Source organism: Oncorhynchus keta, chromosome 5 (genome assembly GCF_023373465.1).
Source record: "Oncorhynchus keta strain PuntledgeMale-10-30-2019 chromosome 5, Oket_V2, whole genome shotgun sequence".
Lineage (NCBI taxonomy): Eukaryota > Metazoa > Chordata > Actinopteri > Salmoniformes > Salmonidae > Oncorhynchus > Oncorhynchus keta.
In genome coordinates this window covers 10,936,519-10,957,300 of record NC_068425.1, presented here as the reverse complement: position 1 = coordinate 10,957,300, position 20,782 = coordinate 10,936,519, and the positions used below count along the sequence as shown (strand labels likewise).

Here is a 20,782-nt window from a genome sequence, read left to right as displayed (position 1 = left end):
CTGGCCACAGTGTATTTCCTAATAGTTGTAAATGTTTATCTTCTGTTTGCTTGAACTACTGTATTTTAATAATGAATTGTTATGACTATTTCTCTCTATACCATTTGTATTTCATATACCTTTGACTATTGGATGTTCTAATAGGCACTATAGTATTGCCAGTCTAATCTCAGGAGTTGATAGGCTTGAAGTCATGAACAGTGCAATGCTTGAAGCAAAGCGAAGAGCTGCTGGCAAATGCAGGAAAGTGCTGTTTGAATGAATGCTTACGAGCCTGCTGCTGCCTACCATCGCTCAGTCAGACTGATATATTAAATCATAGACTTAATGATAATATAATAACACACAGAAATATGAGCCTTAGTTTCCGGATTTGACCATATTAATGACCTATCGTTTCGAAAAAACAAAATGTTTATTCTTTCAGTGAAATACGGAACTGTTCTGTATTTATCTAACGGGTGGCATCCCTAAGTCTAAATATTGCTGTTACATTGCACAACCTTCAATGCTATGTCATAATTATGTACAATTATGGCAAATGAATTGCTGTCTTTGTTAGAAAGAATTGGTTTTCACACAGTTCGCAACGAGCCAGGTGGCCCAAACTGCTGCATACACCCTGACTCTGTTTACACTGAACGCAAGGGAAGTGACACAATTTCCCTAGTAGAAAAGAAATTCATGTTTGCAGGCAATATTAACCAAATATGCAGGTTTAAAAATATATATTTGTGTATTGATATTAAAGAAAGGCATTAATGTTTATGGTACATTGGTGCAACGACTGCTTTTTTTTGCGAATACGCTTGTTAAATCATCACCCGTTTGTCGAAGTAGGCTGTGATTCGATAAATTAACAGGCACCGCATTGATTTATATGCAACGCAGGACAAGCTAGATAAACTAGTAATATCATCAACCATGTGTAGTTAACTAGTGATTATGTTAAAATTGATAAGTTCAATGCTAGCTAGCAACTTACCTTGGCCCCTTGCTACGCTCGCGTAACAGGTAGTCAGCCTGCCACGCAGTCTTCTCGTACAGTGCAATTTAATCGGCCATAATCGGTGTCCAAAAATGCTGATAACTTGAAATCGGTCCTAATTACTCGGCCATTCCCATTAATCGGTCGACCTCTAGTCTGGTTGTGGGGTTGGTGACTGTCTGCTATGATATGCTGACCCGGTCTGTCACCTGTAGGTCCAGTTTGGTCATGCTGGAGCGTGTGCCAACCAGGCCTCAGAGACAGCCGTGGCCAAGAACCTGGCTCTGAAGGAGGCCGGAGCCTTCGTACCCAAGAGCTTTGACGAGCTGGGAGATGTCATCAAGTCAGTGCAGAAAATCACACACTGATATGATTTAGAAAAACATACATCCAAGCCACAACATAAGATTGACAGTTTTTTAATAAATGTACAAAAGCACCGATGTGATTTTTGAAGTTTCCCATCCTCATGTACAGATCAGTGTATGACGACCTCGTTGGCACAGGAGTCATCGTTCCAGCTATGGAGGTGCCCCCTCCCACGGTGCCAATGGACTACTCCTGGGCCCGGGTGAGTAATGACGACCAGTCAGTGCCACGCTAGCTCATGTCCCCTGTGAGTTAAGAGGTGAATCAGGATCTCTTATTGGCTCTGGACAATGCTATTGACTCATATACGGCAAACTTCACTGAACCGCATCAGACTGTGTTAAACTGAAACAGATGGAGCGCAATGGGAGGGTGTGGTGACTCTCTCTATCCCTCTATGCTGTAGGAGCTGGGTCTGATCCGTAAGCCAGCCTCCTTTATGACCAGTATCTGTGATGAGCGGGGCCAGGAGCTCATCTACGCTGGAATGCCCATCACTGAGGTGTTCAAGTCGGAGATGGGCCTGGGAGGAACCTTGGGACTCCTCTGGTTCCAGAGGAGGTACACGTCTGTCCCCCAAAACATGAAACCGTGACACAGTCAATAATAATAATAATAATAATGCCATTGTTCACATAAAACATAACATACACTATTGTAATTTAATTTGAATACAATTCTATGTCTCTGTGTTCCTTCCTCCTCCTTGCCCCAAGGCTGCCCAGTTATGCTGCCAAGTTCATTGAGATGTGTCTGATGGTGACGGCTGACCATGGTCCTGCCGTCTCCGGTGCCCACAACACCATTGTGTGTGCCCGTGCTGGCAAAGACCTCATCTCTAGCCTCACCTCTGGCCTGCTCACCATCGTAAGAACATAGTCAAGTCAACCTCGACATTCTTAGGCCCACTCCAACCAGCAGAGTATTCTCTTCTGAAGATAATGCCTCTAATTAATTGAGCTTTGGTAGTTGACATGTGTCTCTATTTGAGTGTTTCTTTCTGTATGTGTGATTTCCAGGGGGACCGGTTCGGAGGGGCCCTGGATGCTGCAGCCAAGCAGTTCAGCAAGGCGTTTGACAGTGGCATGTTGCCCATGGAGTTTGTCAATAAGATGAAGAAGGAGGGCAACCTGATCATGGGCATCGGACACAGAGTCAAGTCGGTGAGCACCGTCCCTGTGTCTGTTTGGAGACCATGTCTTTCATATTTTTTACTGTGTGTGTGTGTGTGCTTCAGATCAACAACCCAGACATGCGAGTGCAGATCCTGAAGGACTTTGTGAAGAAGAACTTCCCCTCCACCCAGCTGTTGGACTACGCCATGGATGTAGAGAAGATCACCACCGCCAAGGTACTCTAACCCTGTCATCCTCTCCTGCACCACCCCACTGGGATCATCTGTTCTAAACCATGTCTTCTCCTCTCTCTGCTGCGGTTTCAGAAACCCAACCTGATCCTGAATGTGGACGGTTTCATCGGAGTAGCCTTTGTGGACCTGCTCAGGAACTGTGGTGGATTTACAAGGTAAATCCTATGCTATTTAACTCCAGTCAATGACATTCTATACAATGCAACTGTGTCTGGGTCATCCGGCTGTCCTTTTGTTGGCCTTTGCCTACATTCAGTGTTGCATCAACTCACCATTGTCCCCCGGTGTTTGTCTTCTCCCTCAGGGACGAGGCTGATGAGTTTGTGGAGATCGGAGCGCTGAATGGAATCTTTGTCCTGGGGCGAAGCATGGGCTTCATCGGTGAGTTTGGGGTCAGTGGTCATGACCCTGATGAGTTTGACCCCTAGAAATGGTAATGGGTAAGGGGCTGTGATGTAAGGAGCGGAGGATACGCAATATGATATTGCTCAAATTGGAAACTTACCTATGCTTCTACTTCTCCCTCAGGACACTACCTGGATCAGAAGAGGCTGAAACAGGGTCTGTACCGTCACCCTTGGGACGACATCTCCTACGTTCTCCCCGAACACATGTCCATGTAACCATGGAAACTAGGCCATGGACCCCCCCCCCCCGTTACCCCACCATCGCACCCTAACCTCCACCCTCACCTTTACTGTGTTCTGTCAGCCCCAAGTGGTGGGAGAACAACAATGAGGACTGATATTATTATAGATGTGTCTTTACAACAGTAATAAGGACAACCCTTTTTTTTTTTATTAATACAGTTTCAGTTTTTTTAATCTAATAGAAAGGCCTGCAAAACTGTGAAGGCGCACTCAGATGTGTATGAGTCTGCTAGAGAGAATGAGAAAAGAGGCACATTCATTAGTTGACCCTTAACCCTATAGTGTGTGTGAGTGCAGTTAATGCAATTCTCTTCCCAAGATTACCAGTAGGGATACAGATGATTGTCTTCCTATTTACTGCTATTACTACAACTACATATTCTATACTACACCTATGCCTACAGTGAAGTATGTTGATGAGACTATCTCCCACTATCATCTCTCTCCATAAACCAAGCATGTGTCTGTGTATCACAGACTTCCTGTGTGTCGCTGTGCAGTTCTCTTTCTTGTGTGTTGGTGCCATATTAAAATCATACGCTTTTTATCAGGGGTGAACCGTAGTGCAACAATACTAGCTACTGTTTTACAGTTATATAGCTTTATTTATGTATAGATGTTTTAACAGCCGAGTAAATAAATGTAATGGAAAGTATTAGCATTTTGATGTATTGTAAATGCCCATGAAACAGTTGTGTTTTAAACCATAAGATATGTCGCTGACCAATCGCATTGGGCTGTAAATACCGTGAAAAGCTCATCCTCTGTCCCAAACAGGACGGTGCCCAGGATGGCAAAGGTACCATAGAATGCAGCATTATTTAACTGAATGTTACTAGCTAAACCAGCTCCATTGTGACCGGCTATTTCTCGTAAGCTGTATCTGTCCGTACCACTTGTGTTGTCATGTCAACACAATTTGTTTGACCTAATGTAATGTGAACTGAGCGTGCCCCTGTAGAGATGTGTCGTAATATATTTTCAGAACGGTGTGACTGCGTATATTAAAGATGACCCATTGGAACAGCTCTGTCTGGTTCTTCCATAAAATACATGTGGTATATCATTTTAATAGTTTCACTGTATCGTACTCCATCCATCAGTTTATTAAACCATTGGTTCAAACCCGATACATTAATATCATATCCAATAACAACAGAGGACGTAGTGGCCTATCTTCGTTTACTCAAACAGTGCAGATGAGGGTCTACTAGACGACTATAGAGCTTATTCTTCAGACCTCTGTCCTGTTTTATGTGCTCTGGGGGTGTCATTTCTGTACATTCATGGCAAAGTGATTCTACTCCCTTATGTAACAGAGCGGGACTATGTATTGGCCTTGCCCTTTTATATGAAAGAACATCCATCACATTAAATGAATGGAAACATCCATGTGTAGCTTCCATTCTGGTCATTCAGACACCCACTCAGAGAAGGCGAATTGATGATACCCTAATTTGGCAGAGAAAGCTGAGGTTGAAGAAGCACAAAAGCTTCTCCTGTCAGCCACAAGTGAGTGGGAGGGGCTTTACGACACGCCGAGCAGTAACGCCTTGCATCCACTGCGCATGTCAGTAATTCTGTCTGTGTTTTGAGTTTATGTATGTGTGTCTGCGTGTGTGTCCTTTCCCACACGAGTTTACTGCAATTCCGAATTTTTACAACCACCGCCAGAATGGCAGCTGCACCCCCGAAACCAGACGACTCTAGCCGGGGTAGCAGCACGCCCAGCGTCCTTGTCGGGGACGGGGACACTGAAGAGGCCGAGGATTTCACCTCCTCTTCCCACTGCACAGAGCTGTCTCGGCGGCAGAACGAACAGAGGAAACAGGGATTGTTCTGCGACGTGACGCTGGCCTTCAGCAGTGGGGCGGCAACCGGGAATGTTCAGAGCTGTGAGCTTTCCGCTCACCGTTCTGTACTGGCCGCGGCTACGGACTATTTCACGCCGTTGCTGGGAGGACAGTTCTCCGAGTCGCTGTCGGGTCGTGTTGAGTTGAAGGAATGGAGCGCTGAATTGGGACCAGACCCGGAGACGGTGGAGAGTGTCATTCAGTACATGTACATCGGAGAAATACGTGTGAGCACCTGCAATGTGCATGAAGTGTTAGAGCTTGCTGACAGGTTTGTTTACAATTTACATTAGTGTTCATTTTAATGTGCATAATCCATTTAATTGCCACATGCTAGTACTTGATTATGTGTATGTAGTTCAGCGACATAATGATGTTGTTTTGGCTTCCTGGAGGTGTCACAAGCATATTGGTTAGGGTTTAGGGTCGGGACGTCCCATGCATCCCGGATAGCACTGACCATCCTGTAACCTGTCAACCCTGAATTTGAGTGTGCTGAGTTCATGGGTGTCATAAATGGCCTTGCCAATGTTTGTTTCTCATTTTCTGTTATTGATTGTGTGTTTTGGCTGCAGGTTCCTGCTGCTGCACCTGAAGGAGTTCTGTGGGGAGTTCTTGAAGAAGAAGCTGAGCCTGGCCAACTGTGTGGCGGTGCACAGTCTGGCCCACATGTACACCCTGGACCAGCTGGCTCTGCGGGCCGCAGACATGATCCGACGCAATTTCCACAAGGTCATCCAGGACGAGGAGTTCTACACCCTGCCCTTCCACCTGGTGAGGGACTGGCTGTCTGACGCAGAGATCACCGTGGACGAGGAAGAGGTGCTGTTTGAGGCTGTGGTGAAGTGGGTCCAGAGGAACACAGAACAGCGGGGGAGGTACTTTGAGGAGTTGTTCCGTCTCCTCCGGCTACCCCAGATTAAGCCCACATGTCTGACGCGTGTGGTGAAGAATGAGGCACTGGTGGCTGCCAACCAGGCCTGTCTCCGCCTGGTGTCCGATGCCGTGGAGGGCCACGCCATCCGCTGTGAGAACCTCAAGTCAGCTGACCTGGAGTTCTGGTCATCCTACATGGCCTCCTTCCAGCCGCGCTTCGGCCAGAACATGGACGTGATCATGGTGGTGGGCGGGGTGTCGGAGGGGGGTGACTACCTGAGTGAATGTGTGGGTTACTTCATCTACGAGGACCGCTGGGTTAACCTGCCCCACATCCACAACCACCTGGATGGCCACGCCATCGCCACCACAGAGTCCCACATCTACGTAGCGGGATCCATGGAACCGGGCTTCGCCAAGACCGTGGAGCGCTATAACCCCAACCGCAACACCTGGGAACAGGTGAGCAACCTGACCACACGTAAACACTCCTTTGGTCTCACCTGTATCAAAGATATCCTGTATAGCATCGGTGGCCACGGCAACTTCAGCCCCGGCTTCAAGGACGTGAGCGTGTACGAGCCTGAGCCGGACAAGTGGCACAACCTGGAGTCGGCGCCCAAGATCCTGCGGGACGTGAAGGCGGTGAGCGTGGAGGACCGCTACGTATATGTGACGGCGCGCACGCCGGTGGACACAGACAACGAGGACGGACTGAAGACGGTCACCACGCGTTACGACACAGAGAGCCGCCAGTGGCAGGACGTGGACTCCCTGCCGCTCATAGACAACTACTGTGTGTTCCAGATGGCCGTAGCCTCCACCAACTTCTACCACACAGCCTCCTGCTGCCCTAAGAGCTACACGGTGCGGAACGAGGCCGCCAAGCAGAAGATCAGCTCCCACATATCAGACGAGATCCTGGAGAGCTTGCCGCCCGAGGTCACCAGCGTCGAGGGCGCCGCCATCTGCCACTTCGACGAGGACGTGTTTGTGATCGGCGGCTGGAAGAACAGCGATGATGTGGACAAACAGTACCGCAAAGAGGCCTACCGCTACTCTGCCGAAAGGAAGCGCTGGATGCTGCTGCCGCCCATGCCCCAGCCACGCTGCCGCGCCACCGCCTGCCACGTGCGAATCCCCTACCGCTTCCTGTACGGCTGCCAGCGCTACCCCATGCCCCAGAACCTGGCCCGCCAGCGGGACCGTATGCAGCAGATGCAGCAGCTACACCGGCGCACCCTCACCCTGCGCAGGCAGCTGCAGTCTCAGATCGAGTGCTGAGCTATCGCAACCCCTGTCTGTCCATCACATCCACCCCAGTGGGGGAGCAGCCCAGTCCAGCTCCAAGCCCCAAACATCCCCTGGAAGCCATCGTCATCAACCCCCACCCATAACCTGCTGGAGCAGCGGCTCCTATGTTGCTCTCATGTTGGTTCTCTTTCAAGAGAACTCTGTGCCAGATCATCAGGTTGAGACTATGGTGTTCAAGGCTGGGAGATGTGGGAGGGATGTGACTCTGTGCTGGCCAGGTGTTTGTCTATGTGGGGAGGACAGGCTGAATGTTATAAATGTGAATAGAGTGTTGTACAGTGACCAACATCGGACTACACTACGTATGTACGTCAGGCACAGGTGATGTTTATCTTTTTATACATGCATATAGTATATAGTTGTATATGTATACATTTGTTATATATAAATATTTTCTGTCCCCCTTTTATGCTTATATGATGTAGGCAATGTGACCCTTCAATATGGCAGAATCTATATTCCTCCAATCCAATGTGTTTAGTGAAGTCAGTCGCTCTCTATGACATTCCATCAGGACACTGACAGTCTCTCCATGCAAATATCATTCATACATACATACATACATACATACATACATACATACATACATACATACACACACACACACACACACTGTCCAGCTGTCGGGACAGTACCAGTATTGCGATACTCGTTAGTGTCGTGGCAAGTGAACGTAACACGAAGCAGATTTAACTTCGTTAGTAAAACAAACATTTTATGTCATCCAGAGTCACATTTCTTTTTCCAAGCTATAGCACACAATATGTTACATACAGCAGGTTATTAAAGGACCTACGGGTTCGGTCTGTTTCGTTTGCCATGGAAAAATGATTGCCATACTGGTGTCTTCCTGGCCCTACCAGTCAGTCGGACCAAACCCTTACCAATGCCTGATGGCTTTTCTGTGCTTTATACCAGCCTCATCTGAATGGCTCCGCTTGTTATTATAGCTTTGATACAGTAGCTCAACATGAATGAAAGGAGAATTGTCTTATATTTATTATCAGATCTACGGTCCAATCAAGAGTGGACAACTTAATTAGTGATTTACCATCACTATCTATGTGGGCTGTGGTTTTCCCCTGTTTCCTTAATGGAGCGCAGTAAATTAGACTTCTCTCCTCCCCTGGTTGCTTATTACTGACGATCGATAGTGTATTTCTTTGAGAAGTCAGTGCAGAGAGGGGTAGTCGAGAGAGAAATCTCCCATGTGGCATCAGTTAGAAAGATAAGAAGTTGGAAAAGAGATGGTGGGAGTCTGAGACAGATGGAGAGAGTTTATTCATCCATCCCCATTCTGTTAATTAGACTCGTGTGCACCCATCCGTCTGCAAGAGTGATGGTCATCATTCTGTTTATGTCTGCGTCTTGTGGAAAATTCTCATTGTCAGTGTTTTCTGACAGGTATCTTAATTAAAATATTTGTAATTACTTTTTTTTTTTACCCAATTGGTAGTTCCAGTCTTGTCTCATCTCTGCAACTCCCATACAGACTCGGGAGAGGCGATAGTCGAGAGCCGTGCGTCCTCCGAAACACAACACAATGACCACTTAACCCGGATGCCAGCCGCACCAATGTGTTGGAGGAAACACCGTACACCTGGCGACTGTGTCAGCGTGCACTGCACCTGTCCCGCCACAGGAGTCGCTAGTGCGCGATGAGACAAGCCAAATCCTCTCCTAGCACTACGATGCAGTGTCTTAGACCGCTTTTGCCACTCGGACGGCCCCTTAATGAAACAATCTTAACTTGGTAACATTCCATTGATAATTTGAAATTCCAGCAACCATTCTGTTGAATTATTCTTCAGTCTTCTGCTCGTCACATTCCTGTTGGTAGGAAACATTGTGTAGAAGGACCTAGGTGGGAGTTTATGAATGTTTCTCTTCTTATTTTGTCTGCATTGGTTTTATTGAGTTTAATGGCTGGAGGGTGTAGTTCCGATGGGGGACTTGATTACGTGTGTGTCTGCGTATGGTAAAGAATGCTGGACTAAGCTGGTGAAAAGCATGCTTCGTAGTGCACTTGTCTACCCCTTAATCAGTTTGTAATATTTAAGTCAGAGTGGGTTTACCTGTCATATTTGTCTTCAGATATGGCCGATTTGCATTTTTTTAAATTTTAATTAATCATTGAATCCAACACCAGCCGATAATCTATTCTGTTCCCATGTGAGAAAATATGTACACTACAGTGATTTGCATAGTAATCCAAAATGAATGTGATGTGAAGTGTGAGGGAAACCTGTTGCTGTACCTCAGGCTTATTCAGGGGTTCATCTGAGAGATCCGGCCATATTGGTGTATGTTCTCCTCACCCTCCAAAGACGGTCAGATGAGCTGTATAGACCAGTGGTTCCCAACCAGGGGTACTTGGCCTATCCACAGGGGGTACTTGGAAAAGACTGAGGGGGGATTCCGGGCAGAGCAAAATTCAGTTGGTGGTAACCAAAAAAGATTGTGAACCACTGGTATAGACTAGAGGATATCCTTATGTTTCTGAGCGGAATGACCATATCAAGGTGAATGTGTTGCCATTGAGTTCAAGAGTTCAGTGATTGTTATAAGCACTATCCCTGAAGCTAATTTATAACGTAAAGCACTATAATTTTGAGAATGCAATGAAAGTGTATTTCCTCAGTTTTGTTCCTCTTGCATAGCATTTGAAAGAATATTATTGACATATGTAGGCAATCTATATTTTGCTTTGCATGTGGCAGTCTGGCATTGTGTCAATATATTGGATGTAAAAAAAAAAATGCTGATGTCATCACTTGCAATTAAAATGGCGATTTTTTTTTTATACAACCTTGGTTTCCCATCTATCTTGTGTAAGGGGTTATCTAAATTCTGAAAGTCATTTTGGTCAATATTATCGGGCAGTTTTCAAGACTAGGTTTATATACATCTGTCTTTTCCTTGGGTGGAATGTTCTCCTCCAATGTGACAACCTCCTTTTTTAAATCTTTTTATTTTTTTTTACAAAGCATAGAGAATGATAGAGAAAGCATCCCAATATAGCATCTGTGAGAGCATGGGCAGTGTCATTGAGGCCTTCTCCATGTTTAAGTAGTCAATTTTCTTCTTCACAATTGGCTGATCCCTCCTGATGACCATGAGGGATCAGCCAATAATGTTGGAAGTCCCACCAGGTTGACAACATTAAAATGTTGGAAGCCCTTGATGGTGCTGCCAATTCTAAAACAGCCTTTTGACCACTAGAGGCCTCTACATGGACATTAAACAGTGCTATGTACTATGCACAGAGTCATTGGGCATGAGCCAAGCACAGTTACAAATTCAGTACAGTCAATCTTCCCTTCTACTAACACAGTAGAAAAAGAATAGTACAATCACCCTTGCAGATGCAATAAGAAATATAGACATTTATATATGTATATGGGATTTCCTCTGGGACATGCAGTAGTGGATTTATTTGCGCATGATAAATGCCAGTGGTAAGTGGGATACGGTGGGCAGGAAGGGGTCAGGGTGGGGGAGAGGGGCGAGGGGGCGTCACACAGACAGGATGCTGTTGGAAGCGGAGAGCTTCAGCTCTTCCCAGGGGACTGGAGGGAGTCCCGGGGGGCTGCGTACTGGGCCACGTTGGGCAGCCCGTGCACCACGCAGCAGCTGAGGGCACTGCGGAAGATGCCCATGTCGTGGGCGTCGTACCACTCCTCTGTTTTCTCGTCATAGCACTCCACGTTGAAGGTAGTGGTGAAGCCATTGAAGCCCCCCACCACGAACAGGAGGTCGTCCACCACCTCAATGCCAAAGTTGCTGCGCGGGTTGAACATGGTGGGCACCGTGCGCCATGTGTTGGTCAGCGGGTTGTAGGCCTCAGCGTTACGCAGGCGGTTAGCCCCATCGAAGCCGCCCACCTGGGAGAGGACAGGAAACTTGAGTCAAATATTGCTTAACTTTCAGCTCTTACTGAATAAGGTGCTGAAATGCATTGTGCATGTGAATGTTCTGCTCACCGCATAGACCTGCTCCGCATAGGCGATGACCCCCACACCACTGCGCCTGCTTCTCATGGGGGCGGTCAGAGTCCACTGGTTGGTCTGGGGGCTGTAACTCTCTGCTGTGAACAAACACTCATTCCCATTGAAGCCACCGCAGATGTACACCTAGAGAAAAGATCATGCCAACATTTTATTAGCAAAAGTCATTATCCATCATGAAGTTCTCTCCCAGGTCCCTCTGTTCCGCTCACCTTGCCATGTAGTGTGGTAGCACTGGCATCACTCCTCTGCTCATGCATGGGTGCAATCAGGGTCCACTGATTAGTCTCAGGCTCATAGCACTCGGCGGTGTTCAGTCGTACGTAACCATCAAAGCCACCCATGGCATAGATACAGCCATCCAGCACCGCCACACTAACGTAGCAGCGCCGAGAGTGCATGGGGGCCACCTGGTGCCAGGTCCGTGTGACAGGGTTGAACTTACGTACACTGTTAAAGTAGTCAACACTGTCAAAGCCACCCACACAGTAGACAAAGCCATTGAGGTAAGCAGCTCCATGGTAGGCTCGAGGGCTCTCCTCCTCCCGGGTCACATTCACCCACCGGTCAGCCCGCGCATCATACGCCTCAATGCCATTGGTGGGGCTGCCACCGCTCCAGCCACCGATGGCCAATAGAATGGCATAAGGCAGACGTGGGCGGGTCAGAGGGTTGCGGAAGTCAGTGTTGGAGGGCCCGTTCATGTTCAGGTCGTACATGGCCTTCAGGGCACTGATGATGATAGGCTTGCAGTCATCATTGTCCTTCACCAGGGTATTGTTCTTCACGTTGTTCATGAAGTAGTCGGCTGTCATCAAGGACATGCGGACCTAAGCACACAGACACAGACAGACAGACGTGTGGTTAGCAGTTGACTAGCCCGACACCCAAACTTACAAAAGTTATCCAACAGTAAAACATTGACACGATTGTTCACCTCTCACCTTGGGAAGCAGCACAGAGACGTGGGCCTTGCGGTCCTGAGGCGAGTGGTTGATCCAGCGTAGGACCGCCTCAAACACAACATCCTCCTGCTTCACATTCAGGTCGTCCTTCTCGATGATGTCACAGAGCTGTGCCAGAGAGAGCTCCATGAACTCCTCCGAGAAACGCACCATCTCAAAGTGGTGCAGGATGAAGAGGTAGGCCCGGCGGCGCAGATCAGGGCAGGAGTAGAAGTCTGCAAACTTGCAGATGCCGATGCAGTTCTGCAGACAGAGCTGGGCCTCCAGATAGTCGCAGCAGGCCCTCACGATCCCCAGGATGCAGAACTGGTCTGCAGCCGCCAGGAGTGGTTCTACATTCTCTGCAGTCACAGGCACGGAACGTGTGTAGGCATACTCAATGATCAGGCGCATCATGTCTGGGTTCACACCAGGAATGCTGTAGACCCGCTTCTCGACGTTGTTCCAGCCGCTTGTGAAGAGCGCACTGTTGGTCAAGGGTCAGGGGTTATAATAATACAGGGAGATAGAAACATCATCAAGGACTCAATATTCTTCTCACTACAGCATTGCAATTGAACAAAGTTCCTCAGGACTCCCCAAAAGTAACTAATAATTACAGAGAGTTGGACCAAGGCAGAGATACCATAAATCAACAAAGTTCTCGCATTCTCATTCAAAGCCAGAATGGGAATGTCGTCTGGCCAGCACATCCCAACCCAACCTATCCCAACCAGGGTTAGCTACTCACCGGAAGTATGAGCTGCATCCACAAAGGATGTTCTTGTGGGCATTGAACTCCATGCCATTGACTTTGATGACCACATCACAGAGTTTTCCCTCGAGACGTAGCTCGTTAAAGATTGTACAGGTCATAGCACTCATTTTCCTCTCCATGTTGCATCTTTGAAATTTGATGGAGGTGGCCGTCTCTTCGAGTTCATTCATTCCTTTCGTAATAAATCTGTTATAAACTATATTTAATGGGGTTTTCTAGCTCTTCGGCTTAGACATTTAGCTGGTTTACTACGGCAGCTGTGTTCATCTAAGGATTGTGAATTGTGAACGTTCCGCTTATATTATGTTACAAAGTTGTTCATTATTACATCACAGCGATGAGCAAATGGAATCAGAGCATCAGCCTCACTTGTCATAAAAAGTTTGTGTTTCATTTGATCTATCGGATTTATATGCCTACTGATCATACAGTGAATGTGTAACAGTCATTTAACACTAATATTTGACACTACATAATACATGTTATTAAATACAGTCCATTTCAGATTTAGTGAGAGAGAAAACGTGAATTAAGAATACATAGAAGCACACAATTTGCCATAATATTTTCTTAATCTGCTCTATCAGAACATAAATTATATTAGGAACATGTAATACTGCTTTTGTGGTACTGGGGAAGATGTTCAACGCACACATTTACTTCCTCAATTTATGCCAGCAAATGCGAGCCCTCGGTGTAGACTGGTTATTGCAGCATAGCTAAATGCTCGCTAGCTAGTTATATAACTCATTGATTGCATTTCTAGCTAGATCCATCGTTTGGATCTTTGAACTTTTGTTGAATTAAACAACATCTCTCTAGAAAAATGGTATGTGTACTTTATTTTCCTGATTGCCACTGAGTGAATGAGTGAAATGGCTAGCTAGCTATTTAAACGTAGCTTTAGTTATTACAAACTACCTGCCTACTTTCTATTGCTAGTTATGTGACAGTGACATAACATTACAATCCCAAAACGTAAAATCACACAGAGTACTTGTTCATGCTTGTTAAGTATGTGATTGGGGTATTAGTTTACCCTAGTGTAAGAACCCATTCATTCAAGTCCTAGCTGTGACAACAGCTGCAAATGAGGGGATGTCATGCGATAGATATGTGAAGAGTTGTCTAGGCTACAGCTCCTCAGTACAGTATTCTAACAATGTATCAGCTGGATGCATACGATGTAATCCGCAGCAGGACTGCTGTTAGGTTTGGGACACAACATCAGGAGTCTGTGATGTGACGTTATTGATCCAACCAATACACGGGCTCCCGATGTTGTGTCCCAAAGCGAGGCTGCTGTGAAATCACTTTAATCTGTGCTCTGTATATGGTAAATGCTGTAAACAGCAGCAAGCACAGTGACCTTCAGTGAATATGAGGGTTTATCATCACATAAGTGTTTAGGGGCGGCAGGTAGCCTATTGGTTATGAGTGTTGGGTAAGTAATCGAAAGGTTGCTGGTTTGAATCTCTGAGCCAACTAGGTGGGAAATCTGTTAATGTGCCCTTGATTGCTCCTGCATGTCACTCTGGATAAGAGTGTCTGGTAAATGATAACAATGTAGTGGAGAAATATTTATCTCTTCTGTTTCTCTCTCTCCTCACTCCTTGTCTCCCTCCTCCATAGATCCCGGAGCTGTCCAGTCCCTCAGTGTGTATGAGGGACCCTCAGAGGGTGGAGGAGATCATCAAGGCCATGCAGAAGGCTGGCACCAGCACGATTCAGGTACCACCACAGAGATCCTATTCAATTAGGATTGTATATATAATGCTATGGGTACCACACCCACGTGTTCTGATTTATTCTGAGAGGTTTGCTTGATAATATGTTGACAATGTCTCTTGCTTTTTCAGGTGATTTCAGACTTCGACATGACCCTCACATGGTTTGCCTACAATGGGAAGCGGTGCCCTACCAGTCACAGTAAGTACAAATTCTGGGATAGATTGTACGGAGAAGATACTAATGTGTACGTAGAGTTATGGGGTCCATATCTTGTCACTGGTGTTTTTTTCGACAAGCCCATGAGAATGATTGCATCTGTATTATTTTTATAGATATCCTGGACAACAGCAAGCTCATCAGTGAGGAGTGCAAAGCACAGGTATATTTAATCAGAAGAACAACTAGAGCACATGACAGAACTTCCTGTGATTTGGCAGATAAAGTTGTGTAGATTAGAAAAACGACGACACAAGATTCACTGCTTAAATGAGTGGAAAATAACTGTATTTTCTAGATGCGTACTAGCCCGTTTATCCTTTCTGAGTGTTGTCCATTCTCCCACGGTTCAGCTGAAGGACCTGCTCAACACATATTACCCCATAGAGATCGATTCCAAACGGACAGCGGAGGAGAAGCTACCACTCATGGTGGAGTGGTGAGTCACAGCTCTCTGAGCCAATCACTGCCCTTCTAGACCAGTAACACATCACTTTGCTGTCAAACTGACCAATACCCTCTGTTCTACATCAAACATAGGCGCTTCCCTGCAGTCTCATTTAACCAATGAGTCCCACTGTTATACTGACACATTTTTTAAAACTTCTAACCCGTTTTAAACATTGTATGTTTAAGCTACAGACTTCTGGGTGGTACCATCGGATTCGTCTTATTCTTCTGCGTCCAAACATTCGTCTGTGTGAAAAGCTATCTATGAAAAGCTGAGACGCTCACGAACTGACACGCTTTGCTCTATGACGCTTACAAGCTACAGAAGAGTCATAAGAATGAAAGGGGTTCTTCTACATAGAATATCGTAGGAAATTCTTGGACAAAGTGTCTATAATACTGTAATAAGCTCACGTAGCTCACAATTCCAAACGGTTGACATTGACTAGTTGGATATTCATTTGCCACTGAGTAAACAATTTCTCTACTGCATTCATATCAATTCATTTTTATGATTGTTTTGCTTCAGCAGACTTCCTTTTCTTATTGACATTTGTCAATAAAACTCATGAATGCCACTGTTTATGTCAAATTGTTCTGTGTTCTACTTGTAGCCCTGGTCTGTAGCTCAGTTGGTAGAGCATGGCGCTTGTAACGCCAGGGAAGTGGGTTCAATCCCCGGGACCACCCATACGTAGAATGTATGCACACATGACTGTAAGTCGCTTTGGATAAAAGCGTCTGCTAAATGGCATATATTATTATTATATTATTGTCCTGAAAATAAAATGGTAAAACACTTCATTGTGATGCTAAATATAAGGGCTGGACATGCAGATAAATGAAAGTCAGATAAATGAAAAGGCGAGTTTTGCTGGGGTCTCGGGACTGATGGGGTTAACCAATCCCCTTGTTTCATGCATCCCATAGGTGGACTAAAGCCCATACTCTTCTGGTGCAGCAGCGCATCAGGAAAGACCTGCTGAAGGATATGGTGAAGGAGTCCGATGCTATGCTCAGGTGAGAAGACGCCGCTACTGTTGCCAAACCACAATTATGGCTGTTTAGTAGCGTAAAGTCATCGATAGGATAGATTGTACCAAATTATGAAGCCATATCAAGTCAATAATGTTAATGACGACCAGGATGATGACTATAATGGTAGTGATTACAGCGCTATCTATGCTGCTGTCTCCCCAGGGAGGGCTACCAGCTGTTCTTTGACCACCTGCAGGAGCACAGCATCCCTCTGCTCATCTTCTCTGCTGGGCTAGGAGACGTGCTGGAGGAGGTGATCCGCCAGGCCGGGGTCTTTCACCCCAACGTCAAGGTCTTCTCCAACTACATGGACTTTGATGAGACTGTGAGTAGGCTATCGCTGACACACAAACCACAGTATATACAATACAGGTAGCCTCTATGGAGTTGAGTAGGGAGAGGGGGTTGCCATGAAAACACTTAGTTTCATTGCATTAAATGCGCTCTTCCTATGCTGGTGACGACGCAAAAACTGGGTAAAAGGTTAGTGGTTTGAATGAGGATTCAACCCATTGGTGTCCCTCATTCTCAGGGAGTGCTGAAGGCCTTCAAAGGGGAGCTGATCCACATCTATAACAAGAGGGAGGGAGCTCTGCTGAACACGGGCCACTTCCAGGAGCTCAAGTCACGCCACAACGTCCTGCTGTTGGGAGACTCTCTGGGGGACCTGACCATGGCTGATGGGGTGCACAGCATGGAGAACATCCTCAAGATCGGCTTCCTCAACGACAAGGTAGTAGTACTGGCTACACATACACCAAAGATCTCTCTCTCACACCCTAATAAACCCTCAACCATGCAAGAAGTCATGTTTTTACCTACTGTTTTTACTCCGAAGTTGTATTTTAAGGCAATTGACTTGTTTTAATGCACAGTCAGCTTGTTCAAGCACTGTTTAAATGTCTTTGGACATTGACTCCTTGTTAACCGTTCCCTCTCTGCATGATCTTTCTCAGGTGGAGGAGAGGAAGACGTCCTACCTGAATGCTTATGACATCGTGCTGGTGAAGGATGAGACCATGGATGTGCCGAACGCCCTACTGCTCCACCTCACCGGCACCAAGTGACCTGACCATGAACTTCATCTCACTGGCCAATCAGTAACGAGCGTTCCGACGCTACAGGAAATATGTCGTGCTGGTTTAGAAAGCTCTTGCTCAGGAAGTGCCAGTAGTCAAATACCATGAGCCAAGTCAGAATGGTATTGTTTTTGGTCTTTTACTAAAGCTCCAATGGCTGTTTGTGTGGGTCACTGGGATGGATTCCAGACTGTGTCGCCCTTCCACGCTCCTCCAGTTGAATCCTTGTTGAACACTTACAACTTGAGAGCAACATCCTTTATAGTCCTACAATTTGATTTGATTTACTCTACTCAGCAACCCTACGGTCACATTCTCAATTGTTTATGAACCATCAATAGTCCAACTGAAATGGAACAGGGAAACTAGGTGACTTCCCCGTCTGGTAAATGTGTATTGGGTTTGTGGGGAGAGAAACTTTACTGGTGATATGTATGCTCTGTCTACATATGAGGAATGTACAGCACCAGTAAAACATTTGGACACACCTACACATTCAAGGGTTTTTCTTTATTTTTACAATTTTCTACATTTTAGAATAATAGTGAAGACATCAAAACTATGAAATAACACATTTGGAATCATGTAGTAACTAAAAAAAAGTGTTAAACAAATCAAAATATAGTTTATATTTCAGATTCTTTAAAGTAGCCACCCTTTGCCTTGATGACAGATTTGCACACTCTTGATATTCTCTCAACCAGCTTCACCTGGAATGCTTTTCCAACGGTCTTGAAGGAGTTCCCACATATGCTGAGCAGTTCTTGGCTGCTTTTCCTTTATTCTGTGGTCCAACTCATCCCAAACCATCTCAATTGGGTTGAGGTCGGGTGTTTGTGGAGGCCAGGTCATCTGATGCAGCCTGGAGGTGTGTTGGGTCATTGTCCTGTTGAAAGACAAGTGATAGCCCAGCAGAGTGTAAACCAGATGGGATGGCGTATCGCTGCAAAATCCTGTGGTAGCCATGCTGGTTAAGTGTGCCTTGAATTTTAAATAAATCACAGACAGTGTCACCAGCAAAACACCCCCACATCATCACACCTTCTCCGTACTTCACGGTGGGAACCACACATGCAGAGATCATCCCGTTCACCTAATCTCAACTTTTAACTCATCAAACCTAAGGACGGATTTCCTCCAGTCTAATGTCTATTGCTTGTGTTTTTTGGCCAAAGCAAATCTCTTCTTATTGGTGTCCTTTAGTAGTTTATCTTTGCAGCAATTCGACCATGAAGGACTGATTCATGCTGTCTCTTCTGAACAGTTGATGTTGAGATGTGTATGTTTCTTGAACTCTGTGAAGTATTTATTTGGGCTGCCATTTCTGAGGCTGGTAACTCTAAAGAACTTAGAGGGGGTTTTCCTTTGGTCCTCATGAGAGCCAGTTTAATCATAGCTCTTGATGTTTTTTTGCGACTCCACTTGAAGAAACGTTAACATTTCTTGAAATGTTCTGCATTGACTGACTTTCATGTTTGAAAGTAATAATGGATTGGAATTTCTCTTTGCTTATTTGAGCTGTTCTTGTCATAATATGGACTTATCTTTTGTATACCACCCCTACCTTGTCACAACACAACTGATTGGCTCAAATGCATTAAGAAGGAAATAAATTCCACAAATTAATTTTTAACAAGGCACACCTGTTAATTGAAATGCATTCCAGGTGACTACCTCATGAAGCTGGTTGAGAGAATGCCATGAGTGTGCAAAGCTGTCGTCAAGGCAAAGGGTGGCTACTTTGAAGAATCTCAAATATAAAATATATTTTGATTTGTTCAACACTTTTTTTTGTGTGTTATTTCATTGTTTTGATGCCTTCACTATTATTCTACAATGTAGAAAATAGTACAAATAAAGAAACACCCTGGAATGAGTAGGTGTGTCCAAACTTTTGACTGGTACTGTATGCATGTGGGTGCTGTTGTTTAGATCTAGATGTTGTTGTCTTCTCTGTACAGATGAAAGTTGAATGAGTTATGGTTTGTTTGTCATGTGGGACCTATATTTGTCATATAAAGGGAAAGAAGACAGGATAGAGGGCAATCTAACTTGACTTTTGCCGTATCAGTTTGAAACGCCAGTGTTTTATCTTAGTGTTCTATACGCCATCTTTTTTGTTTCGTGAGACTTTGTTCTCGCCCTTTTTTTTGAGAAGTGTCTATTCAATGAGAATGATTACAGTAAATGAGGTTCATGTTAGGCACTTATTTATTTTCATCTCTTAATAGACTACTGTTTTATGTGGATATCATCAGTATGGAATCTGATGATACTGTGTCACACGGCATTATGGCATAGGGTTGTGTGCGTGGCTTCGTTTTACAATGGACTTTTTTGGGCGCCACAGTGCCACCATGTGGTCAAATTAATAGTAATTCGAGCCATGTGTATATATTGACATTTACAGTATCACTCCATGCTAGTCTCAAAAATCCATCCACCTTTAGCCTTGATACATCGAAATTACATGACAAAGGTAATAGAATTTTGAATATTTGCCATGTTTATATTTTCTCTGAAATGCCATCACTTTCTGTAAAACAGCAGAGTTTTGATTATGTTGTATCTTTTAGAGTCCAATTGTTGCCTTTTAGAGTCCTGTAAAAGTAATGGTTGACCTATTCGGTTTATGGTGAAGAACATCTGAATATTTAGTACTTTTCATTTTTTGTATGACGGCAAAACATTTAATTGCCACATAATGGAGGTTTTTAGTTATTGGTACAGCCAAGGCATCGGATTCTATTGCTATTATTAGTATGTTTTGCCAAATTATAGTATAACATTACATGTTTAAAGATTTGAAGTGGAAATCCATTCATATTAAATGGCGATGTCACAGGTACAGTACGCAAGAATCCGGTCATACATTTCCCTTGAGACGTGTGTGGGGACAGTGTGTTCGCTGCATTGTATTTTGAGGGGACAGTGTGTTTGCTACATTGTATTTTTCACCTGTATGAGATACGTAGGCAGAACAGGATAATCTCTCCACAACTGTAAATAAAATGTGGCCACTGAACCCTTGTTTCACTTCATCTAGGTCTATTTCCTTTTTGTAAAATATGCCAAAATCCAATTTTGTAATCACCAATGATGCCATTCCCAGGGAACTAT

General features: G+C 45.2%; 4 protein-coding genes across 5 annotated transcripts in view; 3 read left to right on the top strand and 1 right to left on the bottom strand.

Annotated features, from left to right (window-relative positions):
• Positions 1-4,402, top strand: part of LOC118370455 (ATP-citrate synthase-like) — a 32,321-nt gene extending 27,919 nt beyond the window's left edge. For both annotated transcript variants that reach the window (XM_052518696.1, XM_052518697.1), the window contains 9 exons: positions 1,204-1,331; positions 1,466-1,559; positions 1,764-1,918; positions 2,074-2,224; positions 2,377-2,520; positions 2,595-2,708; positions 2,799-2,881; positions 3,031-3,107; positions 3,255-4,402. In XM_052518696.1, the coding sequence (XP_052374656.1) occupies positions 1,204-1,331; positions 1,466-1,559; positions 1,764-1,918; positions 2,074-2,224; positions 2,377-2,520; positions 2,595-2,708; positions 2,799-2,881; positions 3,031-3,107; positions 3,255-3,349 (1,041 nt within the window). In that variant the 3' untranslated portion in view covers positions 3,350-4,402. The remainder of the gene's footprint in view (positions 1-1,203; positions 1,332-1,465; positions 1,560-1,763; positions 1,919-2,073; positions 2,225-2,376; positions 2,521-2,594; positions 2,709-2,798; positions 2,882-3,030; positions 3,108-3,254) is intronic.
• A 501-nt stretch (positions 4,403-4,903) lies between these two features.
• On the top strand, positions 4,904-9,496 carry LOC118370453 (kelch-like protein 11). Its single transcript, XM_035755455.2, has 2 exons — positions 4,904-5,500; positions 5,805-9,496. Exons 1-2 carry the CDS (start codon positions 4,980-4,982, stop codon positions 7,387-7,389), a joined length of 2,106 nt encoding a protein of 701 aa, XP_035611348.1. The 5' UTR covers positions 4,904-4,979; the 3' UTR covers positions 7,390-9,496.
• Positions 9,497-10,940: 1,444 nt separating this feature from the next.
• Positions 10,941-12,889, bottom strand: LOC118370461 (kelch-like protein 10). Its single transcript, XM_035755468.2, has 4 exons — positions 12,371-12,889; positions 11,639-12,256; positions 11,403-11,552; positions 10,941-11,303 (listed from the first exon to the last, which is right to left on the bottom strand). Exons 1-4 carry the CDS (start codon positions 12,785-12,787, stop codon positions 10,971-10,973), a joined length of 1,518 nt encoding a protein of 505 aa, XP_035611361.2. The 5' UTR covers positions 12,788-12,889; the 3' UTR covers positions 10,941-10,970.
• A 916-nt stretch (positions 12,890-13,805) lies between these two features.
• LOC118370452 (cytosolic 5'-nucleotidase 3-like) lies at positions 13,806-20,703 on the top strand. The gene is made up of 9 exons (XM_035755454.2): positions 13,806-13,977; positions 14,781-14,879; positions 15,008-15,077; positions 15,212-15,258; positions 15,449-15,534; positions 16,476-16,565; positions 16,746-16,908; positions 17,116-17,316; positions 17,540-20,703. The coding sequence occupies exons 1-9, from the start codon at positions 13,975-13,977 to the stop codon at positions 17,648-17,650; spliced, it is 870 nt and encodes a 289-aa protein (XP_035611347.1). The 5' UTR covers positions 13,806-13,974; the 3' UTR covers positions 17,651-20,703.
• Positions 20,704-20,782: the final 79 nt, after the last annotated feature.